The sequence below is a fragment of the Xiphophorus couchianus genome, chromosome 9, assembly GCF_001444195.1.
Source record: "Xiphophorus couchianus chromosome 9, X_couchianus-1.0, whole genome shotgun sequence".
NCBI lineage: Eukaryota > Metazoa > Chordata > Actinopteri > Cyprinodontiformes > Poeciliidae > Xiphophorus > Xiphophorus couchianus.
The window spans coordinates 32,771,131-32,790,474 of NC_040236.1; the positions used below are offsets into that span (position 1 = coordinate 32,771,131).

The 19,344-nt window shown below is 36.0% G+C and overlaps 1 protein-coding gene across 1 annotated transcript; it reads right to left on the bottom strand.

The window, feature by feature from the left end:
- Positions 1 to 3,709: 3,709 nt before the first annotated feature.
- On the bottom strand, positions 3,710 to 8,291 carry LOC114150439 (prostaglandin E2 receptor EP4 subtype-like). The gene is made up of 2 exons (XM_028026834.1): positions 7,011 to 8,291; positions 3,710 to 4,714 (listed from the first exon to the last, which is right to left on the bottom strand). Exons 1-2 carry the CDS (start codon positions 8,094 to 8,096, stop codon positions 4,385 to 4,387), a joined length of 1,416 nt encoding a protein of 471 aa, XP_027882635.1. The 5' UTR covers positions 8,097 to 8,291; the 3' UTR covers positions 3,710 to 4,384.
- Between the last annotated feature and the right edge of the window lie 11,053 nt (positions 8,292 to 19,344).

Sequence of the window (19,344 nt, forward strand, 5' to 3'; positions counted from 1 at the left end):
AAGAAAATTTATAATAAATCGATGTAAACAATATGAAAAGTAAAATATAAAAACTAAAACTATTGATTTATAAATCTTGTTGAAAGTTGGTTAGGATTGATTAAGCCTCGTTGTTAATATCAGGCTTAAAACTCATAAATTGTAAATGAGTGAAAGTTGTAATGTACTAGTATTGTGGTTTGTTTATTGTTGTCATAGCAACTGCCTGTCAAGATGGCTGTCAGTTAAAACAAAGAATGTTGTAATCTATATTTTCAGTATGTTTTTGTTAGCTTTTTAAAGGCACAATGTACTTCTTATTATAAATAGTTTCTAGTGAGAAAATAAATGTGTGTATTTTTTATCTGGTTTCTACTGTAGAAAACTTTTTCCACATTTTAATCTTCTAATCAAAATTAAATTACACGTTATCACAGAACTGTTCAGTTTAAATATCAATAACTTTCAAGGACTAGAAGCAAAGTTTAGTGCTTTAATTACTGATTAAACACAAAATTAAAGCACCACTTTCACATTTTTTATTGTGAAAACCTCATATCCACACATGTCAACCATGCAAGAATTTTGCAGTATTAACTTATGTTTTGCGGCGGTCTTTGACCAAGCTCAGGAACTTCTCTGCACTGATCTCATCATCAATCACAGTGTAATCGATACCCTGGTTTGGTAGCAGGATAAACATGGAGACGCCTTCCTGTTATGGCAGCTGTCTGTTTTTCATTCTTCTGATTTTCAGAGATAAAACACAGTTTCTACTTGAAGGATTCAGATTGTCCTTTTGACCATCTGCTCTTATTCGTGTTTATAATCCTTCAGTAAATGTGACAAGATGAAAATAAACCAACAGTTATTGTGACAACAGTTACAGAGTCTCATAACATCTCTGCCTTCCAGCCAGAAACAAGCGATCTCCATTTACACTGGATTTATATTCCACCCTGGGGCTATTGCTGAAATCTTTAAATATTTGATTCCTGTTCTAAAAATGCTTATCAGTGTCGATTTTTAAAGGTCAAACACCAAATGTACCTTAATATGCATTACAGTGGAAATGGTGTTAGCACAACCGCAGAAGCTAACATCTACAGCCTTACTTATCTCAGCTCTGGTTGGCTCAACCAATCAGCGACAAGGAAAATGAAAGGCGCTCCTGGATTGGCTAAAAGTATGTCAACTGTCATTACTTTTAGCCAAACTAGCCAAAGACTTCCCAGGCTGCATTTTATTTAGAAAATCTTAGACGTGAATTCTGAAATCTGCAAATATTGAACTGCAAACGGGGGGGTCCACTGTACTTGGTTTTATTATACAACCGTACATCTTTGAAAAGCATTAGTGGAGCCTCCTGCACAACTAACAAGGATGCAGCAAGTGTTTTCTGAATAGTATGCCAACAACAAAACATTTGTCTTTTCCAGCAGCCATTGTACAGCACACACAACAGTAAAACCAGCTGACCAAATGTGCTGGAGCTCAGCTTGGGTTCCTGGGTAAAAGGTGGACCTCTGCTGGGATTGCTGGGTAACAAGCTGGGGTTGCTAGGTGACAGGCAACTCCATCACCTAGCTGCTGATTAGTGATGTTACAGTCCAGATGTTTTTGAAACTAAAAATTGTACTCAATTAAAAGTAAAAAGTAGCTGTCCAAGACATTACTAAAGTAATAGTAAAATTTTATTTGGTAAAAGTCTACTCAAGTACTGAGTAACTAATCAAATTATCAATAATTTAATATTTAAAAATTACATAATCAGACGAACCAAAATATAAAGTTATGTGGAAATTTTGGTATTTTAATTGGATTATTCTTCAACTTCACGTTTAGAAAATATAAATAAAGGGATATGTTTGAGCTACACTGCAAAAAACAAAAAAATCTTACCAAGTATTTTTGGTAAACTTCCTATCACAAATATTAGTCCACTTGAAATAAAAATTAATGAACTACAACAGCATTTAATTTCCCTGTGGGATTAATAAAGTATTTTTGAATAAGATAAAACCACAAGTAACTTCATCAAGATATGAGCTTGTTTTAAGTCCATATTTCCTTAATATTGATGGAAAAGTACTCGCTCCATTGGCAGATTAAGTTAATCTATAACAAGACATTTAGTCCCATATCATACGTGAAATAATCTGCCAGTGGAACAAGTACTTCATCAATATTAAGGAAATATTTACTTAAAATAAGCTCATATCTTGATGAAAGGTTACTTATAACTTAATTTTGTCTTATTAGAAGAGTAGTACGATTTTTGCACTAGAAAATAGATCATATTGGTTAATGAATTGTTCTGTAAATGTTCATTATGTTTAGCAGTTTCCACACCTTTTTCAGCGATTTATAAATTTGTTCCGTACAGTTTTTCCTTTCCAGAGATGAAGAACAAACAACGCTGAACATGAGCAGATTTACTTTCTGCAGGAATATTTAATAACATCAGGCATCAGCAGCATGTTTTGGTCAGAGCTTCAGAAAATCGGCATGTTTCAAATGTGAGTAACGATACAAGACAGAAGAAAATCCTTCCAACGCTGATATGGTAAAATGCGAGGCAAAAAGATTTCTAATGCACCTTTAAATATGGGACGTAACAAAAAGGAAATCAAAACATTTTACAGCCAAACGGTGAATCGGCTTTGATTTAAAAACAAAAAATGACGCATATTTCTCATTTGTTCTCATAGTTTATTTAAACTTATCCGACCTTCCCTAGTCTCTAATAAAAGTATTTTCCCAAGTTTTGTACGTTTGCAGTGCTGACCAGACTTATGCTAATAGTGGAGCTAATCTTTAGCTCAACGCTTTTGCGTTTTTTGCTAACTTTGAAAACAGTAAGAGTAACCAAACTTTTCTTAAATTATTTTTTTCTGAAAAGACTCCAAAGCGCAAATTTAGTTGGCTGTTTCTGTAAACTTTCAGCTGAATGAAGTTTGAAATGTGTTTTGAAGTTTATCAATTGTTAATTATTATTTAAGTAGTTGGACGGTTTTATGCTTTTATTTTGAAGTCTGTTTACACAGCGAATCCATTTCCTGTCCATACATTTAATACTTTATTTAAATAAATAAACATACGGCAGCCAAGTAAATGGAGAGTAGAGAATTAAATATAAAAATACACAATATCTAATGGGGTTAATGAATATGTAAATGATGTCAAAATGAAATAGTGTAGCGCAGCTAGCTTTTTAGCTTTGCTCACCACTGTTCCTCAGGCTCAAGAAACGTCATTTTTCAGATTTAATCTGACTCAAAGGCATTTTTTCAAACTCCATATACATCTTGCATTAAATAAATTTTTATCTTTTGACTCTAAAAAGAGAAATACACGGTTTGAATGAGACATTTAAGCAACTTATGTGAAATATGTCAACATTGTGATTTAAAAAAAGACCTTATTAATGCCCATAAACTGTTTTACAACAAAACTAGCTGAAGCATTAAGTCACACAACAAAACCAATGACAGGTATAAAATAAAGACTCACCTACCTCAGAGTGTTCTTCTGTTTTCAGCTAATATGTATAATTGATTGTTTACGCCCTACACTGCAAAACACACAATCTTACCAAGCATTTTTAGCCTAGTTTCTACACTTGAAATAAGACAAAACTAACTTACACGAAAGATATAGGAGCTTGTTTTAAGTTAATAATTCCTTAATTTTCATGAAAAAGGACTAGCTCCATTGGCAGATAATTTTGGGGAAAATGTCTTGCTATAAGTAAAATAATCTGCCAATAGAACTGGAACTTATTTTTTAATCAATACTGAGGAATTATTAAACTACAACAAGCTCTAATTTCTTTCTGAAAAGTTAGTTTTTTTCAAGTGTAGTAGGATATTCACACTACAAACTGGACCCAAATTACTTGAAAATGTTTGTTTTTGCAGTAAACAAGCCTGGAAATTATATTCACCCTGTTTGCTTTTTTAGACTTTGGTTTCCTTTTATGCTGATGACAGTATTATACATTTTTTGCACATAATAATAATAATAATAATTCTTTTTCCATGTTATAAGTGGAATAATCTGCCTGTGTAACCAGTACTTTTTAAATGAGTATTAAAGAATTATTCATTTAAAACAAGCTCCCATTTCTTGCTGAAAAGTTTTTTTCAAGTATAGATATTTATAGTAAAAAACTTGGTAAGATTTTTGCAGTGTAATGGGAACAAATGACTCAGATATTTTACAATAAAATTTGCTGTGTAGCATTAAGGCTATTGGCAGCACAAACAAAACACAGACAGGTACAGAGTAAAGGCTCAGTTTTGTGCTCATCTTTCAGCTAATAAATAATATCTGCTAGTCCTGTTGCCATGGGGATTTGTGCAGTTTCTCTCTGCTTCCCTGCAGCAAACATCTTCGGTGAACTTCAAGTCTGGCACAGGAAGTCGGAGCTGAACGCCGGGAACCGGACGGAGGCGGGCAGCTGGGTGATGATGTTGGCGTTGCACATCAGCTGAGCAAACACGTGGTTCTCCTTGGTGATTTCAGGGCACAGCGGCGGGTCGCTGTGAGGCGACGGCAGGGAGACGCTGACGGGGCTGTCGCACCGCCCGGACCAGCTGAGCAGACGGCGGAACAGGGAGCGCCGCAGCAGGATGTAGATCCAGGGATCCAGGATGGGATTCAGGGAGGCGATCCGGATCGCCCGCAGGTCCGCCTTCTGATCGCTCTGGAAACGGTTGGCGAAAATACGGACCTGAAACGCAGGAACAGATTGGTGCTACTCTGATCATGAGGAGTTTAATCACGCCCAATTTAAAAACACTTTATTGATCAGAAAGGGAAATTAAATGTTGTTGTAAGTCATTAATTCAAAGTCTTCAAAGAGTTAAGAGGAAAGATCTCTGTAGCTGTCTGTATTACAGCGAATCTGAACAAGCCTCTGACTGAAGATACTCTGTTTAAACACCCAGTCAGTCTCATGAAGAGGATGTCAGGGTTGTCCATAATTTTCTTGTTCTTATAAAGAAATCATCATCTCGAAATGTTTCATAGTCATAAATAAAAGCAAATAGGCAAGGCAAGGCAAGGCAAGGCAAGTTTATTTATATAGCACTTTAAAACAGTACCACTGACCAAAGTGCTGTACAATCACAAAATTAAACAAATAAAAACAAAATTAAAACACATCAAAACCAACAATGCAGTGACGTAAAACACTCTATATAATACATAAACATATCCAGATAAATACAGAAAAGCAGCATCTCAAACTGAATCAAAGGCCAACCGAAAAAGGTAAGTCTTAAGAGCAGATTTAAAAATTGCTAAAGAGGGGGCCTGTTTTACCAACATAGGTAAAGAATTCCAAAGTTTGGGAGCTGCAACAGCAAACGCCCTGTCTCCTCTCTGCCTCCTGGAAGTCCTCGGCACCTCCAGGTTCATTTGGCTCGCTGATCTAAGAGCTCGAGGAGGACAGTGTATATGTAGCAGCTCAGAGAGATAGGAGGGAGCAAGGCCATTTAAAGATTTAAATACAAATAAAAGAATCTTAAAATGCACTCTGAAATGTACTGGCAGCCAGTGCAGAGAATATAAAATCGGGGTAACATGTTCTCTCTTCCGCGATCCAGTTAAGAGCCGAGCAGCCGCATTCTGGACCAGCTGAAGACGGGACAAAGAAGACTGGCTGACACCCACATATAAGGAGTTACAGTAATCCAGTCGTGTTGTAATAAAAGCATGGATTAATATTTCAAAATAATCCACTGGTACCATATTCCTAATCTTAGCAAGCCGCCTCAAATGGAAAAAGCTCGTTTTCACAACGGCACTGATTTGTTTATCCAACTTAAAATTTGCGTCCATTACAAAGCCCAAATTTGTAACAAATGGCTTTACGTAATGTGATAGCGGACCCAAATCCACAGGAGTGGACTTGCAGGTAGTACCAGGGTCAAAAATAATAACTTCCGTCTTTCTTTCATTAAAATTCAAAAAATTCAGAGCCATCCAAGCCATCCAAAATAAATGTTTGTTAGAAAAAAAATCAGAAATTTTTTAATTAACCTCAAATTTTCTAGAAAAAAAAAACTTTCTGGGTTTCAAAAGTCAAAACTTTTCACCTTTGGAAACTCTTCTAGAAAATTCCTGATCTTACTCTCAAATTTGAGTTTTTCCTTGCAAATTGTAAACTTTTGGAGCTCAGAATTTTATTGTTCTTTTTTTAAATAAAATTTGACATTAAAACTCAAATTTCTGTCTCCTAGCAAATTTTTGACTTTTCAAGTTTTTTCTAGAAACTTTTTGCATAACTTGTCTGCAAATGTTTGACTTTTAAAGCTCATAAATATTAGGTTGTTTTCTACAAAATGTCCAAAAGAAAATTCTGGAATTTTCTGTTAGGAAAAATGTCTAAGAAATTGTTATGTTAATCTCAAAAGATTTGTAGAAAAAACTTGAAACTTTCTGTGTTTGAAATGGGAAATTTTGGTAGAAAAAGAAACTAATGTTTTGAAATCAATTTTAAACATTTTCTAGAAAAAACTTTGAATTTTTTTAGTTTCAAAAGTCAAAACGTTTTTGCATTTTGAAACTTCCAAGTTTTTTCTAAAAGATTTCTAGAAAAACTTGAACCTGCACCGCCAGGTTAACATTTTTTCACAAACTTCTGACATTTGAAACTAAAATTTCTAAGTTTTATCTAGACAATCCTTGAGATTAATCTAAAAATTTCTGATTTTTTTTATTGCAAATTTACAACTTCTTGAGGTTAGAAATGTACGTTTTTTCGAGAAAATTTCAGATCTCAACATTTCTGAAATTGACTCCCTTTTTCTCTCTACGGTGACCCTAATACGTCATTCTAAGTTTGTTTTGGTTTATTGTGACAATCAAACAAACGGAGGTGATTGCAAGCTGTCTGATTTTTGTTGTTTTTGTTTTTGTTCCGCTCTTGGATTATTTGATCCAAACGTGGTTCAGTCTGAGGTCCGTTTAATGAATAAAAGTCAGATCCGGTGCGATCTATTGGTGTTTTCTGGTCTACTCACCACCAACGGGGCCGAACAGGCCAGAACCACGGCGGAGGTCATCACCAGCACCGCCATCATCTGCGTCTCCGCGGCCGAGGACAGCGCCCTCCACCTCTGCCTGACGCTGGCTCTGGCTGAGGGCCGGTGCGCGGTTCTGCGGCGCATCAGCAGCAGCGTCCCGCACACCGCCAGGTTCAGCACGATGGTTCCGAGGATCAACATCAGGCTCACGGCCCCGTACAGCACGGAGTAGGTGGCGGCCAGCGGCTCCGAGGTCTTCCAGTCGATGAAGCACCAGGTGCCGGGCGGCTGCAGCTCGCTCCTGGACACCCCCATCATAGGGAGGCAGCAGAATAGAATATGGCTGATGTAGATGAAGAGCAGGAACTTCTGCGCTGAGCGGCGGTTCACCCCCCAGCGCTGGTGCCGGTAGGGCCAGCAGATGGCCAGGTACCGCTCCGCCGCCATGGCGCCGATGATGCTGAGTCCCGTCAGGCCGAAAAACAGCAGCAGGAAGGAGTCAAACTCGCAGACCTTGGGGTCCAGCAGCACCTGGTGGTCCAGGTAGTTGGCGATGGTGAGCGGGCTGGCCATGCAGGTGCCCAGCAGGTCCGTCACCGCCAGGCCGCGCACTAGTGAGAAGAAAGCGGACGATTTCTTCTCCTGTCTGGACACGGAGAGCACCAGGATGGCGATCAGATTCCCGATGGCTCCGCCAGCGAACATGAAGATCGGCAGCGCGATTTCAGTCGAGTTGCCTGACCGCTGCTGGCGCAGAGACTCGTTGTCGGGCGCGGATCCGTGCGTAAAGTTTGGAGTCTCCATAACCAAAATGGGCCAGAAGCTGCCGGGGAACTGGGAGCGCATTTCCTCTTTTCCTCCCGGAGGATGAAGATCTGCTGAGTCCGAACCGCTCTGCTGTCCAGTAATCCGCAAAGGGAGCGCTAATATCGGGGCTGAGACAGCGGGATGTCCCGGATGGTTGGCGCTGAGCCAACCAGCAGCCTGGCGCATGATGGATGGGAAAAGCCTCAGTCTTTCCGCTCCAACTTTCATCATGAACGTGTGGTATTTAGAGTGAGTTTTTTCTGACAGACGCAACATTTCTCTACCCACACAGCAGGAAATTCAGAAGAACTTTAATCTGGGTCAAAGATCTGCAACCCTTTCTACACAGAGGTGATTTTTTACTCCCAGGCCAGGTGGATAAAACTCATTTAGGTTGTTTCACAGCCTAAATGTTGTGAAGACATGATTAGACTATCAGGTCCAGTTCTATCGGACCGATGATCTGGTAGAATCCAGGTATGCCAGAAAAACATCCCAAAATGTGAGTTTTTCCTAGCAAATTTTTGATTTTTGAAACTCTGAAATTTGAGCTAATTTCTGAGATTAATTTCTAGATTTTCTAAAAAAAATCTTGAAATTACAGCTTCTAAAGTTGAATTTCCATGTTGTTTTCTGGAAAATTTAAACCCATTTAATTAAAAAAATTCCTGCAAAATAAATGCATGCATTTCAATCCTTGGAACTTGCTATCATATGATATTTATGAATTATTACATTTTATGTTGGTTATGTTAGTGAAAATGTACATTTTATAGTCTAAATTACCCAAATGTGGCCTATTTATACATATAAAAATAAGAAAAATTATGACATGCATAATTTATTATAACAAAGAATGGTTACAAGAGTTTTCAGAAATATTTTAGATACATAAAGATTCAATGCCACATCCAGCAGATGTCATTGTCTCAATGTGCCAAGCGACCTTTGACCTCATTTAGTCATTTCATCACTGAGGCAAAGTCAGGTGGAAATGTTAGTATGAATGAAAGGATACAGTTTTCTTTATATATCAGTAGAAGACACTAGAAAGAACATATGTTCAAAATATTTTATTTATATTTGCTTATTTAAATATTTTACTGACTTCCTCTTGTACAGGTTAGTGACAGACATTGACCTCCAGCGTCACAGGCAGGAAGTAAAGAGGTCTGGTCATGTGACCTTTCACACCAGATACTTGAAATTTATATTGCTTAGAGTAGACACATTATTATTTTATTTTAAAACTTCAATTAGCTACCAAAAGTCAAAACAATTCTTTTAGAGCTCCCAGAAGTTACAACAATTGTTGCTGGTGGGATTAAACGGGTCTCTAAATTTCATATTTTTTCTGAAAATGTTTGACTTTTGAAGCTAAAAAAATCTCAGAACATTTCTGAGATTAATCTAAATATTTCTGAGCAGGATTTTTCCCCCTTTTTGTATTCTTTCCACAATGACCCGGTACGCTGTTGTATCTATTAGCGTCCAAGCGATCAGGATTTAAATTTAATGCAAACCAACCCCATCTGGATCTTCTCTTGGTTCTAGTTTGAATGTTTTCTGGAACATGCTACCTCTTTTCTCTCCAGTTCGTTTTAAAGAATCATCCTGGAAGTTTAATCGATGTAAACATTTCTGTTCATGCTTCTTCTTGTGTTTGGTGTTTCCAAAAAGCAGAACAAAGCGCTCAGATTTGAAAAGTTCCTGACTGTAAACGGTCGTCAGGAACATCGGGGATCTGCGGCGGGGACATTCGGGACGTCAGCAGGTTCTGGTACAGTTAGACATTCATTACAGCTGGACTTGTGTTTACACTGAGCAGCAGCGGAGAGGGGATCTCTGTCTGCAGCCGACCTTAAAAGACAAAGTAAAACACCGGAGTGATGCCAGGGCTGGGAAACTCCAAACTGACTGGAATATTGTTTTGTTCGCTGTGAATCATGGGAGTTTATAGCTCTCTGTAATGGCTGCACATAGCCTGTGTTCCTGAAGTGCATTATCTGTGTCTGCTGTGTGACTAACCAGCCCAGAATAACATCTTGCCCTGTCCCTGAAAGTAAATTAGTAAAATATGTTCCTGGCTGTAAACATGTCTGAAGGAATCAAAACAGCAAATACAGATGTTTCGTTTGGGTCTCGTTGTTTATAGCAAAAATATACAGAAGTAAGTGGCCACCTGGGTTTAGCTAAGCGAGTAGGTATGGGGCCCGTTTATAACTGTAAGAAACTAACAGCGATATTTAGGTTTATTTAGCCTGGCACAGAGAAATAAAATATGGGTGTTCATTTTCAGACATATTTTCACCTACATTTATAAATATCAGAGTTTGAACCTAAATATTTATTTCACAGCTAAATATTTAGCTTACAAATTAAATATTACAAGCAAAATACTTAGTTTAAAAACAAAATATTTACCTGTGAATCTAAATATTTAGATCTTTACAAAATATTTTATTTCATTGACAAATATCAGTTTGAAAAGTATATATTTAGTTCCCAACTAAATGTGTAAGTCTGAGTTTAATGTTTACTTAACAAAATAAATCTTTCATTTGGAGCCAAATATTTATTTTGAATACAAAACTGAATAGTTTGAGAACTAAATATCTTAGCTCAGACGTAAACATTTTGTTTCTGTTAGTTTTCAAACTAAATATTTGGCTCCAAATTAAGTATTTAAATATTTAAGTTTGAGCTATATATTTAGTTTTCAAACTAAATATTTGGGTCCAAAATAAATACTTATTTTGCTAACTAAGTATTTAGTTCCAAAATTAATATTTAATTTACCAAATAAATATTTACTTCAGAACTAAATGTTAAACTTTGAGCTAAATATTTAGCATACTAAATATTTTTTTCCAAAAATAAATATATAATTTGTGTCTAAATATTTCATTCGGATCGAAATATTTACCTTACTAACTAAATATTTAACTTGAAAATTAACTATGTAGTATGTATAGTAAGTATGTAGATTGTAACTTAAATGTTTAGTCTGGAATGATAATATTTATGAGCAACATGTTAAAAAAATGACTAAAGAATGAAAACTCGCATGTCTTTTTCTCAATCTGTAACTTTAGAAACAACACCCTATAAATAAGTGTGATAATTACGGCTTCAGCTAATGTAGTAGCTTCTAATTTTTAAAGGTTTCTTAGTTTTTTATATTATTATTTTACAGACAGAATGAGGGAACGGGGTTTTCAGTGTTTGAGTTGTCTGGGGGATTTGAGAGAGTTAGGAGGGAAAACTGAACTAATGAACTCCTCTGTTTCCTGGAAGTGAGTCAAGAAAATCTCTCTAGGGTCTTGAAATAAGAAGAAAGGAATCCAGAGTGACACCGAGGTTATGTAAAACAGAACCAGGAAAAAGGCAAGAAGGCATTTATTTGAACAATTTGGAAGAATTTGTGAGTTTAAGCAGCTCGAAACAATAATCCACCAGTGTACTTTTATGCAAATGTGCTTATTCTAACTGAGATTAAGTGTCTGTAATTGCATGTAAATCTGATTAAAACTAAATCTGGATCAAACTGAATGTCTAACTGGATCTGAAATGAATCTATTTGTCTTGAGATTTATTGAGAATGCTTTATAAACAGAAGTGCATTAAGTAAAGATGAGAAGCAGATCGACGATGAATACCAAGGAAATATGAAGTCTTAAAGTACGATGGGGGTAGAAGAGGTGCAGAAAATAAAATCAGTTCCAGTCCTGGGAATTCTGTTTGATATATCGCATTGTGCATCCACTCAGTCTGATTTTAAATTATACTTTAAGTTTTTTAGGAAAAGCCAAGCAACTAAGCTAACCTAGTAAATAATAATATAAGTAAATAAATAATAAATAAGAGTAATTTAGAGTAGAAAGACATACTTCACATATGACGTCACACTTCCGTGAACTTTGTAAACGACAACCAACTTGGCAGGCAGTCGCTATGGAGTTACTATGACAACAAGAAACAAGCCACAAGCTAGCTTCCCCATCGTTCATATGTAAAAACAATATAAGTACATCACAGCTATTACTAGATCACAATTTCTGAGTACTCTACCCACCTTTGTATAATACTAAATCAGTTAGATTTACTGTAATAAGTACTGTACTACTGTCAAACTAGAAAAATTAGCATAGCTAATGTAGCTTTTATCTCCAAGCTAAGACAGACATGTAGCCTACGTGTATGTTGCTACATGTACCTACTGTGAAAGTCACCAGAACCTTGTTATTCGGCTGAAGAGTTCGTAGGTCCTTAACAAATCCGTTGAAATAATGATCGTATGTTTTCCTGGATTTCAAGCTGTGAAGTTCCAGTAATTTATATTTCTAAGAAATGTTATCTTGATGTCAGCTGTAACCAGTTTACCGCAATTGGGGAAATAAAATTTACTTGTGACTCCAGTTTCTGTGGAAGATGAAACTTTAATTAAATCCTAGGGCGTACAAATCAAGTTGGACCAGTGCCTATGTGGTGTTGTAAAGTCGTTTAAGTGATTTACAAGACGTCTGACCTCTCATTGCTTAAAAGAATTTAAAATTATTCTTTATTAACCCTGCAAATTTAGAAATGTATAATTAAAATGTATCTACATTGAAAGCAAAATAGAATCAAAGTGATATTTTGTCTTTGTGTAAATAAGCAGACTCTGATTCTTCATATTATTTTAAACAGATTTTTGTATTTTTTCCAACTATGAATAAAAACAAATCTACCACAGGAGCCTCTAAGACGTAAATGTATCAAACTTACTTTAATTTTTTATATGTCAAATAAGCCCCTTTCATATTAAATCAAAGATCATTGCTAAATCTGTAACTCACTCCTTTCTATGTAAAAATAAAAAATAAGATTTGGATGAATAGCTTCTTGTTTTCTCACTGATAATATTTACAGCTTTGGTTTTGGTGGTTTGACACGTCTTTGTGACTTTATGTGGAACCGAGGAAAAAATCTGTATATCTGATGTCAAACACATTAGCTCACAACAACTCCAGATAGAACGGGTGAAACAGCCAGGAAGGGAATTGAATTGTTTCAAAGTATTACTTCATCATTTTATGATGGTTTCTCCAGCTAAAAGTGACTCTGGCTGTTCATTACTCATCATGTAGCTGCTAACCAAAGCAGAATAGTCTCCATAGTGGGATCAAACTCTTCTACAGAAACCCTCGAAAAAGTCCCGTTGGAGTGGTTAACTAAAAACACAATCTGATTTATGTGCTTATTAACCTCAAAGTGATGCTGAATAATTAACTGTGTTGTGCAACAATGGTTTTGGTTTGGTTTTAAATAACAAATAGTCCTAAGCAATTGTTTACTAAACTTGTTAGGGCTCTATGTGATTATCAGGAAATATAACCAAATTAGTCTCAGTGTTTGTTATATAAATGCCTGCATGGCAAGGTTTGATAATAAATAGCAACAGAAGAAGAATTACATGCAGCACTGATGTTGTCAAAGAGCAAAGAAAATATAAACTTCTCACCAAAATATATAAATTTATTAATATAAATACTTCAACTTCCAGTTAAAATACTTTGGTCAACAAACTCATTGAGCTAGTAACACTCAACTGAACTAAGTAAAAACAAAAGAATAAAAAAAGCTAACAAGTGCAAGTGCAGTAGTAAAAAGGAACAAATAAATAAATATGATGCAATTATATTTGAATATAAATGTTTGAAAATCAAGGCTTGTCTTAAAAAATTTGAGATGAGGCCAAATTGGCTTTAAACTAATAAATGTGTTCAAAACAACCAGTCCACAATGCTGAGCAGAAACGAAGATTAAAACATTATTTACTATTTGAATTCATAATATTCTGAATTGGAAATCAATAACTTATTATTGGACAATTGATTTTGTGTGTGTGGGGGTGTGTGTGTTTGTGTGTGTGTGTGTGTGTGTGTGTGTGTTGTGTTAGTAGTGAGCACCATGGTGACCACAGTGGTGGAAAGAATGTGGCCAAAACATTTATGTACTCACAAGATGGCGAAAGAACGGCAGATTTGGTGACGTCACATCCTGAATTAGCGGCTCAAGTCATCAGCAAAGAAAACTAGCACTTCGGCTCTGTTTTACCGCCTTTAGGTTTCATATATTCTTTTAAGCAGCCTATGTCCTAATATTAATTGTTTATGAGCGCCAGAGGTTAGCTATGACTGGTCAGAAACGGAACAGGTACGTTGTAAACACACGGAATCAAAAATGGCTACTTTAGCATTAGCAGCGCATTTAGTTTTTACCAATGGGAGACACAATTTAGCATGTTTTAAAGATTATTTGACCATATTTTATACAATTTAGTGAGAGGAAAGAAAGGACATAAGAGTAAATGAGTATCTATGGTGTCACATAATCACAAATGCAGTGCATTCTGGGATTCAAAGTTTTTTGGTTTTTTTAAAAAAAACAAAAACTAGTCTGTAGTCTTTACACAGTTCAGTCCGTCATGGCTGGGTCTTGATGTAGCCTGGTGTTACTGTTGTAATTTATTATTTTACTGTCTAAGCAGCTTCAGCCGTTTGTGTCTTTGTGCCAACAGTAAATCTAACTGATTACCAGACTCCCAGCAGCTGTAAGTCAGCTCCCAAACAGCCGGATTCAGATACCCTTACTGACACCTGGACTGCACATCACTGGATATTTATTATTGTAAAACCTTGCCACTAATCTGGGTAGATAAACTTTGATATGATTGTGTTGCAGAGGAACTCTATGAACTCAAACACAAGAGTTAAAAATGATAAATAAAATTCCCACAGCAGTTGGGGTGTTTCTGCAAGAGGCCTTAACATGTCTTTATACTGACCTTAAAATTCTTATTAAAGACACACATCAGTGTATTTCGATTATTTCGCTATCTCAGATGTGTATTACATCCATGTGTGTATTACATCCATATGCTTTAAAGCTAGCATCTTAACTAAATCAGTTAACACCTAATATGCAATGTAAAAGTTGATTTATACAATATATTTCAAATTATGTTACACTGAGGGTAAGCAGAGCAGCAGCCTGTTATCCGCAGTGTTTTAGGACTCTAAACGCCTTTGTACAGTAAAAAAGAAAACATTGTAAAAATGCACAGCATTTTATTTGGTGTTTATGCTAATTAAGAAACAACAAAATAATCAAGACAGTTGTTACTCAGGATGTTCTCCTCTCCAGCTCAGCAGTTTCCTAATATAGATCTGTAAACACACACAGAGGTTCTGCCAACCTGGGAGGACTGAACTTCTCTATCTCTCCAAACGGAGCAAATTATATAATTTAAATGTAATAATGAATATTCTTTTTTCAATTGTATATTTTATGTAGAGAAACTTCTCTACAGCAGTTAAACTTGGATTATTAATTTATTTTCTGCTTAAAACTCATAAATTCCTCCCCCAGCTTGACTGTTTAGTCGATTCCTTATGAATGACAACTGTGAGTTAAAAAAGCTGCTGAAATATTTTGATCTTTGACATTTTGCTGTGAAAAAATGTACTGTGGAAAGTTGGAAAGCAACCTTCATGGATGACTATACATCAGTCTAAACCAGGATGGGTATATCTAGTGGTGGGATTTGATTAACATTTTTAAGCTTGTTAATTGCAGGCTCAGTAATTAATAAATCACATTTTAATTTAAGATCATATAGCAACATAATAAGCAACATTTTTAATTCAAAAACGCTTTTTGCTTCTACACTGTTGAATAAATGTGTGTCATATATACACTGGAAATACAAAGATTCCAGTCTGAACCTTTCATAAATCAAGTAGTTGTGTAAAAATGACATAATGGGTCAAAATGTATGTAGTTAATTAGTCAAAATTAACTTGTTAAAGTCCCGGCCATAGATATAACATATGAATCAAAGTGTGTCAAAGACAGAGAAAACAGGTGAAATCAATTGTCTGGATTGTTAAGTTAAACATTTAGTCTGAAAATCGTCGCCAACTAACAGTTAGCCGGACTACATTTTTCACCATTGTCAGACCTGCTGGCGGACGTTTTATCACACGCCTGCAAAGTAAAGCTCACCAGTCTGGCTTTCCTGTTACTCTTTATCTGCTGGGGTCTTCAGCTGTATAAATGTGGATGACACAGAGCTAAAGAGCATGACGTTTTACTTTACTTTAGGGACCAATTAGGGAAGCACTTGTTGTTTATTTTTGAACAGATCTCACATGACGTTTGGCCATTAGTTTACATCTGACAGGACTCTGGACATAACCCAAAAATAACACTTTTAGTCATGCATTCTCCTTCATACTCATAATTTTCACATATTGTTCCAATGATGCAAATAATCTAAAGAAATCTAACTCTAACTGTTAACTGTTGTGTAATATTTTGCACAGGGAGTCAGATAACTGATGATAAAATGACCTGCAGCTCTTTAACAACAGGGCCATCTGTCCTGTGAGAGATTAGCTCCTTAATGCACGTTTTTATTTCCTGAATATTGTTGTTGCTGCTGGGAAATCTAACTCTTACCGCCACCCTTCACTGTTCTTGTTAAAAGGAAACTTGAAACCTCGTGAAAGCTGCGATGACAGCAATCCTTGACCTCCTTCTCACCGCCATTAAATTTGATTAAATCTCCTGTTTAATTTCCACGGAATACCAAAGTCTCTGCTGCTCCACCAAATCTGCTGGCCAGACCTGATATTCTGTTTTCTGTGTATTATTTTAGCTTTATTAGATTCCCTCTAATTTTAAAGAGATCTGAGAAAAGCTGCTCCTAATCTGAGATGAAACGCTTCCTGTTGCAACAAGTGAGCCGCACTGCTTGAGAACATTTTTCCTGCAAACAGAAAGCTCTCTGCTGCGCTAAACTCCATGTCACAAGAGAACTGGTATGCAAATATTTATTGGTGAAAGTGCATCGCTTGCGCATTGCAGCCTTTTCAGACGAAAACGGTGCGGACGAAATGAGGAGTCAGGTTTTCTTCATTAGAAATGGTGATTAAAGATAAATAGACTAAATATTCACTGGTTTTTAAATGTTATTATTGAGGGAAACAAAAAAACACATGAAATATATCAGAATAAATACTGACTGTAAAGAATCAGTCACTTTAAGGCCACTTTAAGCTTTGTAAATCAGAGTCAGAATCAGCTTCATTGGCCAGGATTGTGTACGCAACCAAAGACTATTAATTTGTTTTTACGTACTTTAGAGCAGGGGTGTCCAAAGTGTGGCGGGGGGCCATTTGTGGCCCTTGACATGATTTTGTTTGTCCCCTGACTTCAAGTCAAGATGGATAAAAATTTGGCAAACAAAACCTGATGCCCCAAATTTGTTTGAAATTGTCTGTTTTTCTTTTAAGATTTCAGTCTGAAGCCTGTTTTATGTTTTGGATCTTTAATAACTGAAATTTTTTTTAAAAATCAAACAATGTTTTGCACTTTTAGACAGGCAAACAATTTGGACAGCGCTGCTTTAGTGGGAATAAATTAAGGATATATTTGCAGCCATTTAAAAGAAAGATAAAGAAAGAATGACAGTTGTGACAGCACAAAAAATGTTCTTTAGTGTCTGAATGTTAAAGTCTGAATAGTTTGTGTCCAGGATATGTGGGGTCTGCAGAGGAGTTCAAGCTGTTAGGTCATTTTAAACCCTTTGGATTGAGAACAAAATATGATTTAAGTTCATATATCTGTGAAAGAAGGACACACAAATACTTTGGACAATATAATGTATTTAACTTTATCATTAATTCTGTTTTAATGCAACAAGTTAACGTTTTTTTGTATCTTGGGAGATACAGAAATTTCACAAGCTGTAAATAAAATGGCTGCCAATCATGACTGGATACATTTAAAGGGGGCGGGGCCAATATCGAGGTCACGTGACCTTATGCCAGATTCAAATACAAACTGATACCATACATTCCAAAATGGCGGACCTCAGGGATGAAAACACACACTGTGAGGTAAGAGTTGCTTTTTTATATATACATATTGATATGAGAGGATTTAATTTTGTAACAATCTTATTTAATAGTTATTTAATGTATATTTGTGAAAAAAAATATGAATTGCATTTAAATAGTTTATATATGAAGGCATTTAATGCCTTTTAGGGGTATAAAACAGGAATAGTGACAATCAGATTTATTTTACTTTAATTCATTTAATTTATAGACCCAAAATTTAAAAATAGTTCCTATTAAAAAACATGAAAATCTGTCATTTTAGCTTAAATACACCATGAAATGGTGAAGAAATCATTTTCAAATGCATATCTGTCCGGCCATTTAACAAGAATTGCAGTTAAACAGTTAAACAGTTAAATTGAGACAACGGAGGTTTTGATTTGAGACTTGAATTTTTTTCCCCATTAGCCTGAAAAACAAACCCTCCAAGTTTTTAATTAATTATTGTCTTCCTCATTGTGAGTCACGGTGCTTGGCCTGCGAATGCTGTCGTATCATTTCCCTTCTGAATTTCGGAGATTCATCCTTTCTGAGAAAATACGGCTGCTGCTGGATGCTATCAGGATCTGCTTGACCTGGTCTTCTCCACTAGTTTCAGCATAATAGCAACGCTGTAGTTTACTAAAACAAAACGTTTTTGGAGTGAAACCAGATTTCCTTCTGGATTTCCCACAGGAACTTTGACCGTAGAATAGCAGCAGACCAAAAGTCTTGATTATTTCTGACAGGAATGGAGGAAATTGATGACTTTGACATATTTGGATTTTAGAATAACACAAGGGTCAAATGTAAATATATGGTTGATTGTCTCAGAGGCATAGAGGGTCATAATTAAATGGTTTTGGTGTCATATAACTTAACCAGAATGAGGCCTATTGACTTCTCATCATGATGGACTGCAGCTGCTGGGGTTTCTTTGCCAACATAAAGAAGTTTGATGGTATTTGATTAGAATTATTGGATGGAATGGAAAATGGAAAAATCAAAGAGAACTGTAGATTTACACAAGTTTGTAAAGACTTTAGGGTTTTTTTTCTAAACAACCGAACAGCATCAGCACAAACAATTACTCATCTGTACAAGTTATTCAGATGTGTCACAACTTTGCTGTAGTCTGGAAGATGACCCAACCAATGAAACTGGTTTGGATGTTCAGAAACAACCTGAAAACGGGCACTTCCAAGCTAAAGACTTGGCGTAGGGCCTGTGTGGGTAAGAAAAATGTCTTCTACAAAAATGTTTTTTGTGCTCAGAAAAGAAAAATAATCAGCTGTTTGGCCTCAACAAATTAACACTTATCTAGAAAGCGGGTTTCAACAGATGACTCGAACCAGAAGACCGGAGCTCTTTAATGTATTTTGGTGCCAATCCATAAAGAAATTTGTAAACGTAAGTATTTATTTACCTGTTATGCATAATTCACATTTTGCACGTTTTGGGTTTCAATTGCTTCTAAAAAACAGCTCAAGGCGCTTTAAAAAAACCCACAGCCGTTTTCAGGCAATAAGTTCATGTTTTATAAACCTCCCAACATTTGAAAGGCGCTGCGTCGTTACCTAGCAACCACAGCAGAG

Excerpts from the sequence above, each read along its gene's own strand:
- LOC114150439 (XM_028026834.1), bottom strand. The coding sequence starts at position 8,096 with ATGTTGCGTCTGTCAGAAAAAACTCACTCTAAATACCACACGTTCATG. Across the intron at positions 4,715-7,010 it reads CCTGTTCGGCCCCGTTGGTG|GTCCGTATTTTCGCCAACCG; the intron begins GTGAGTAGACCA and ends CCTGCGTTTCAG.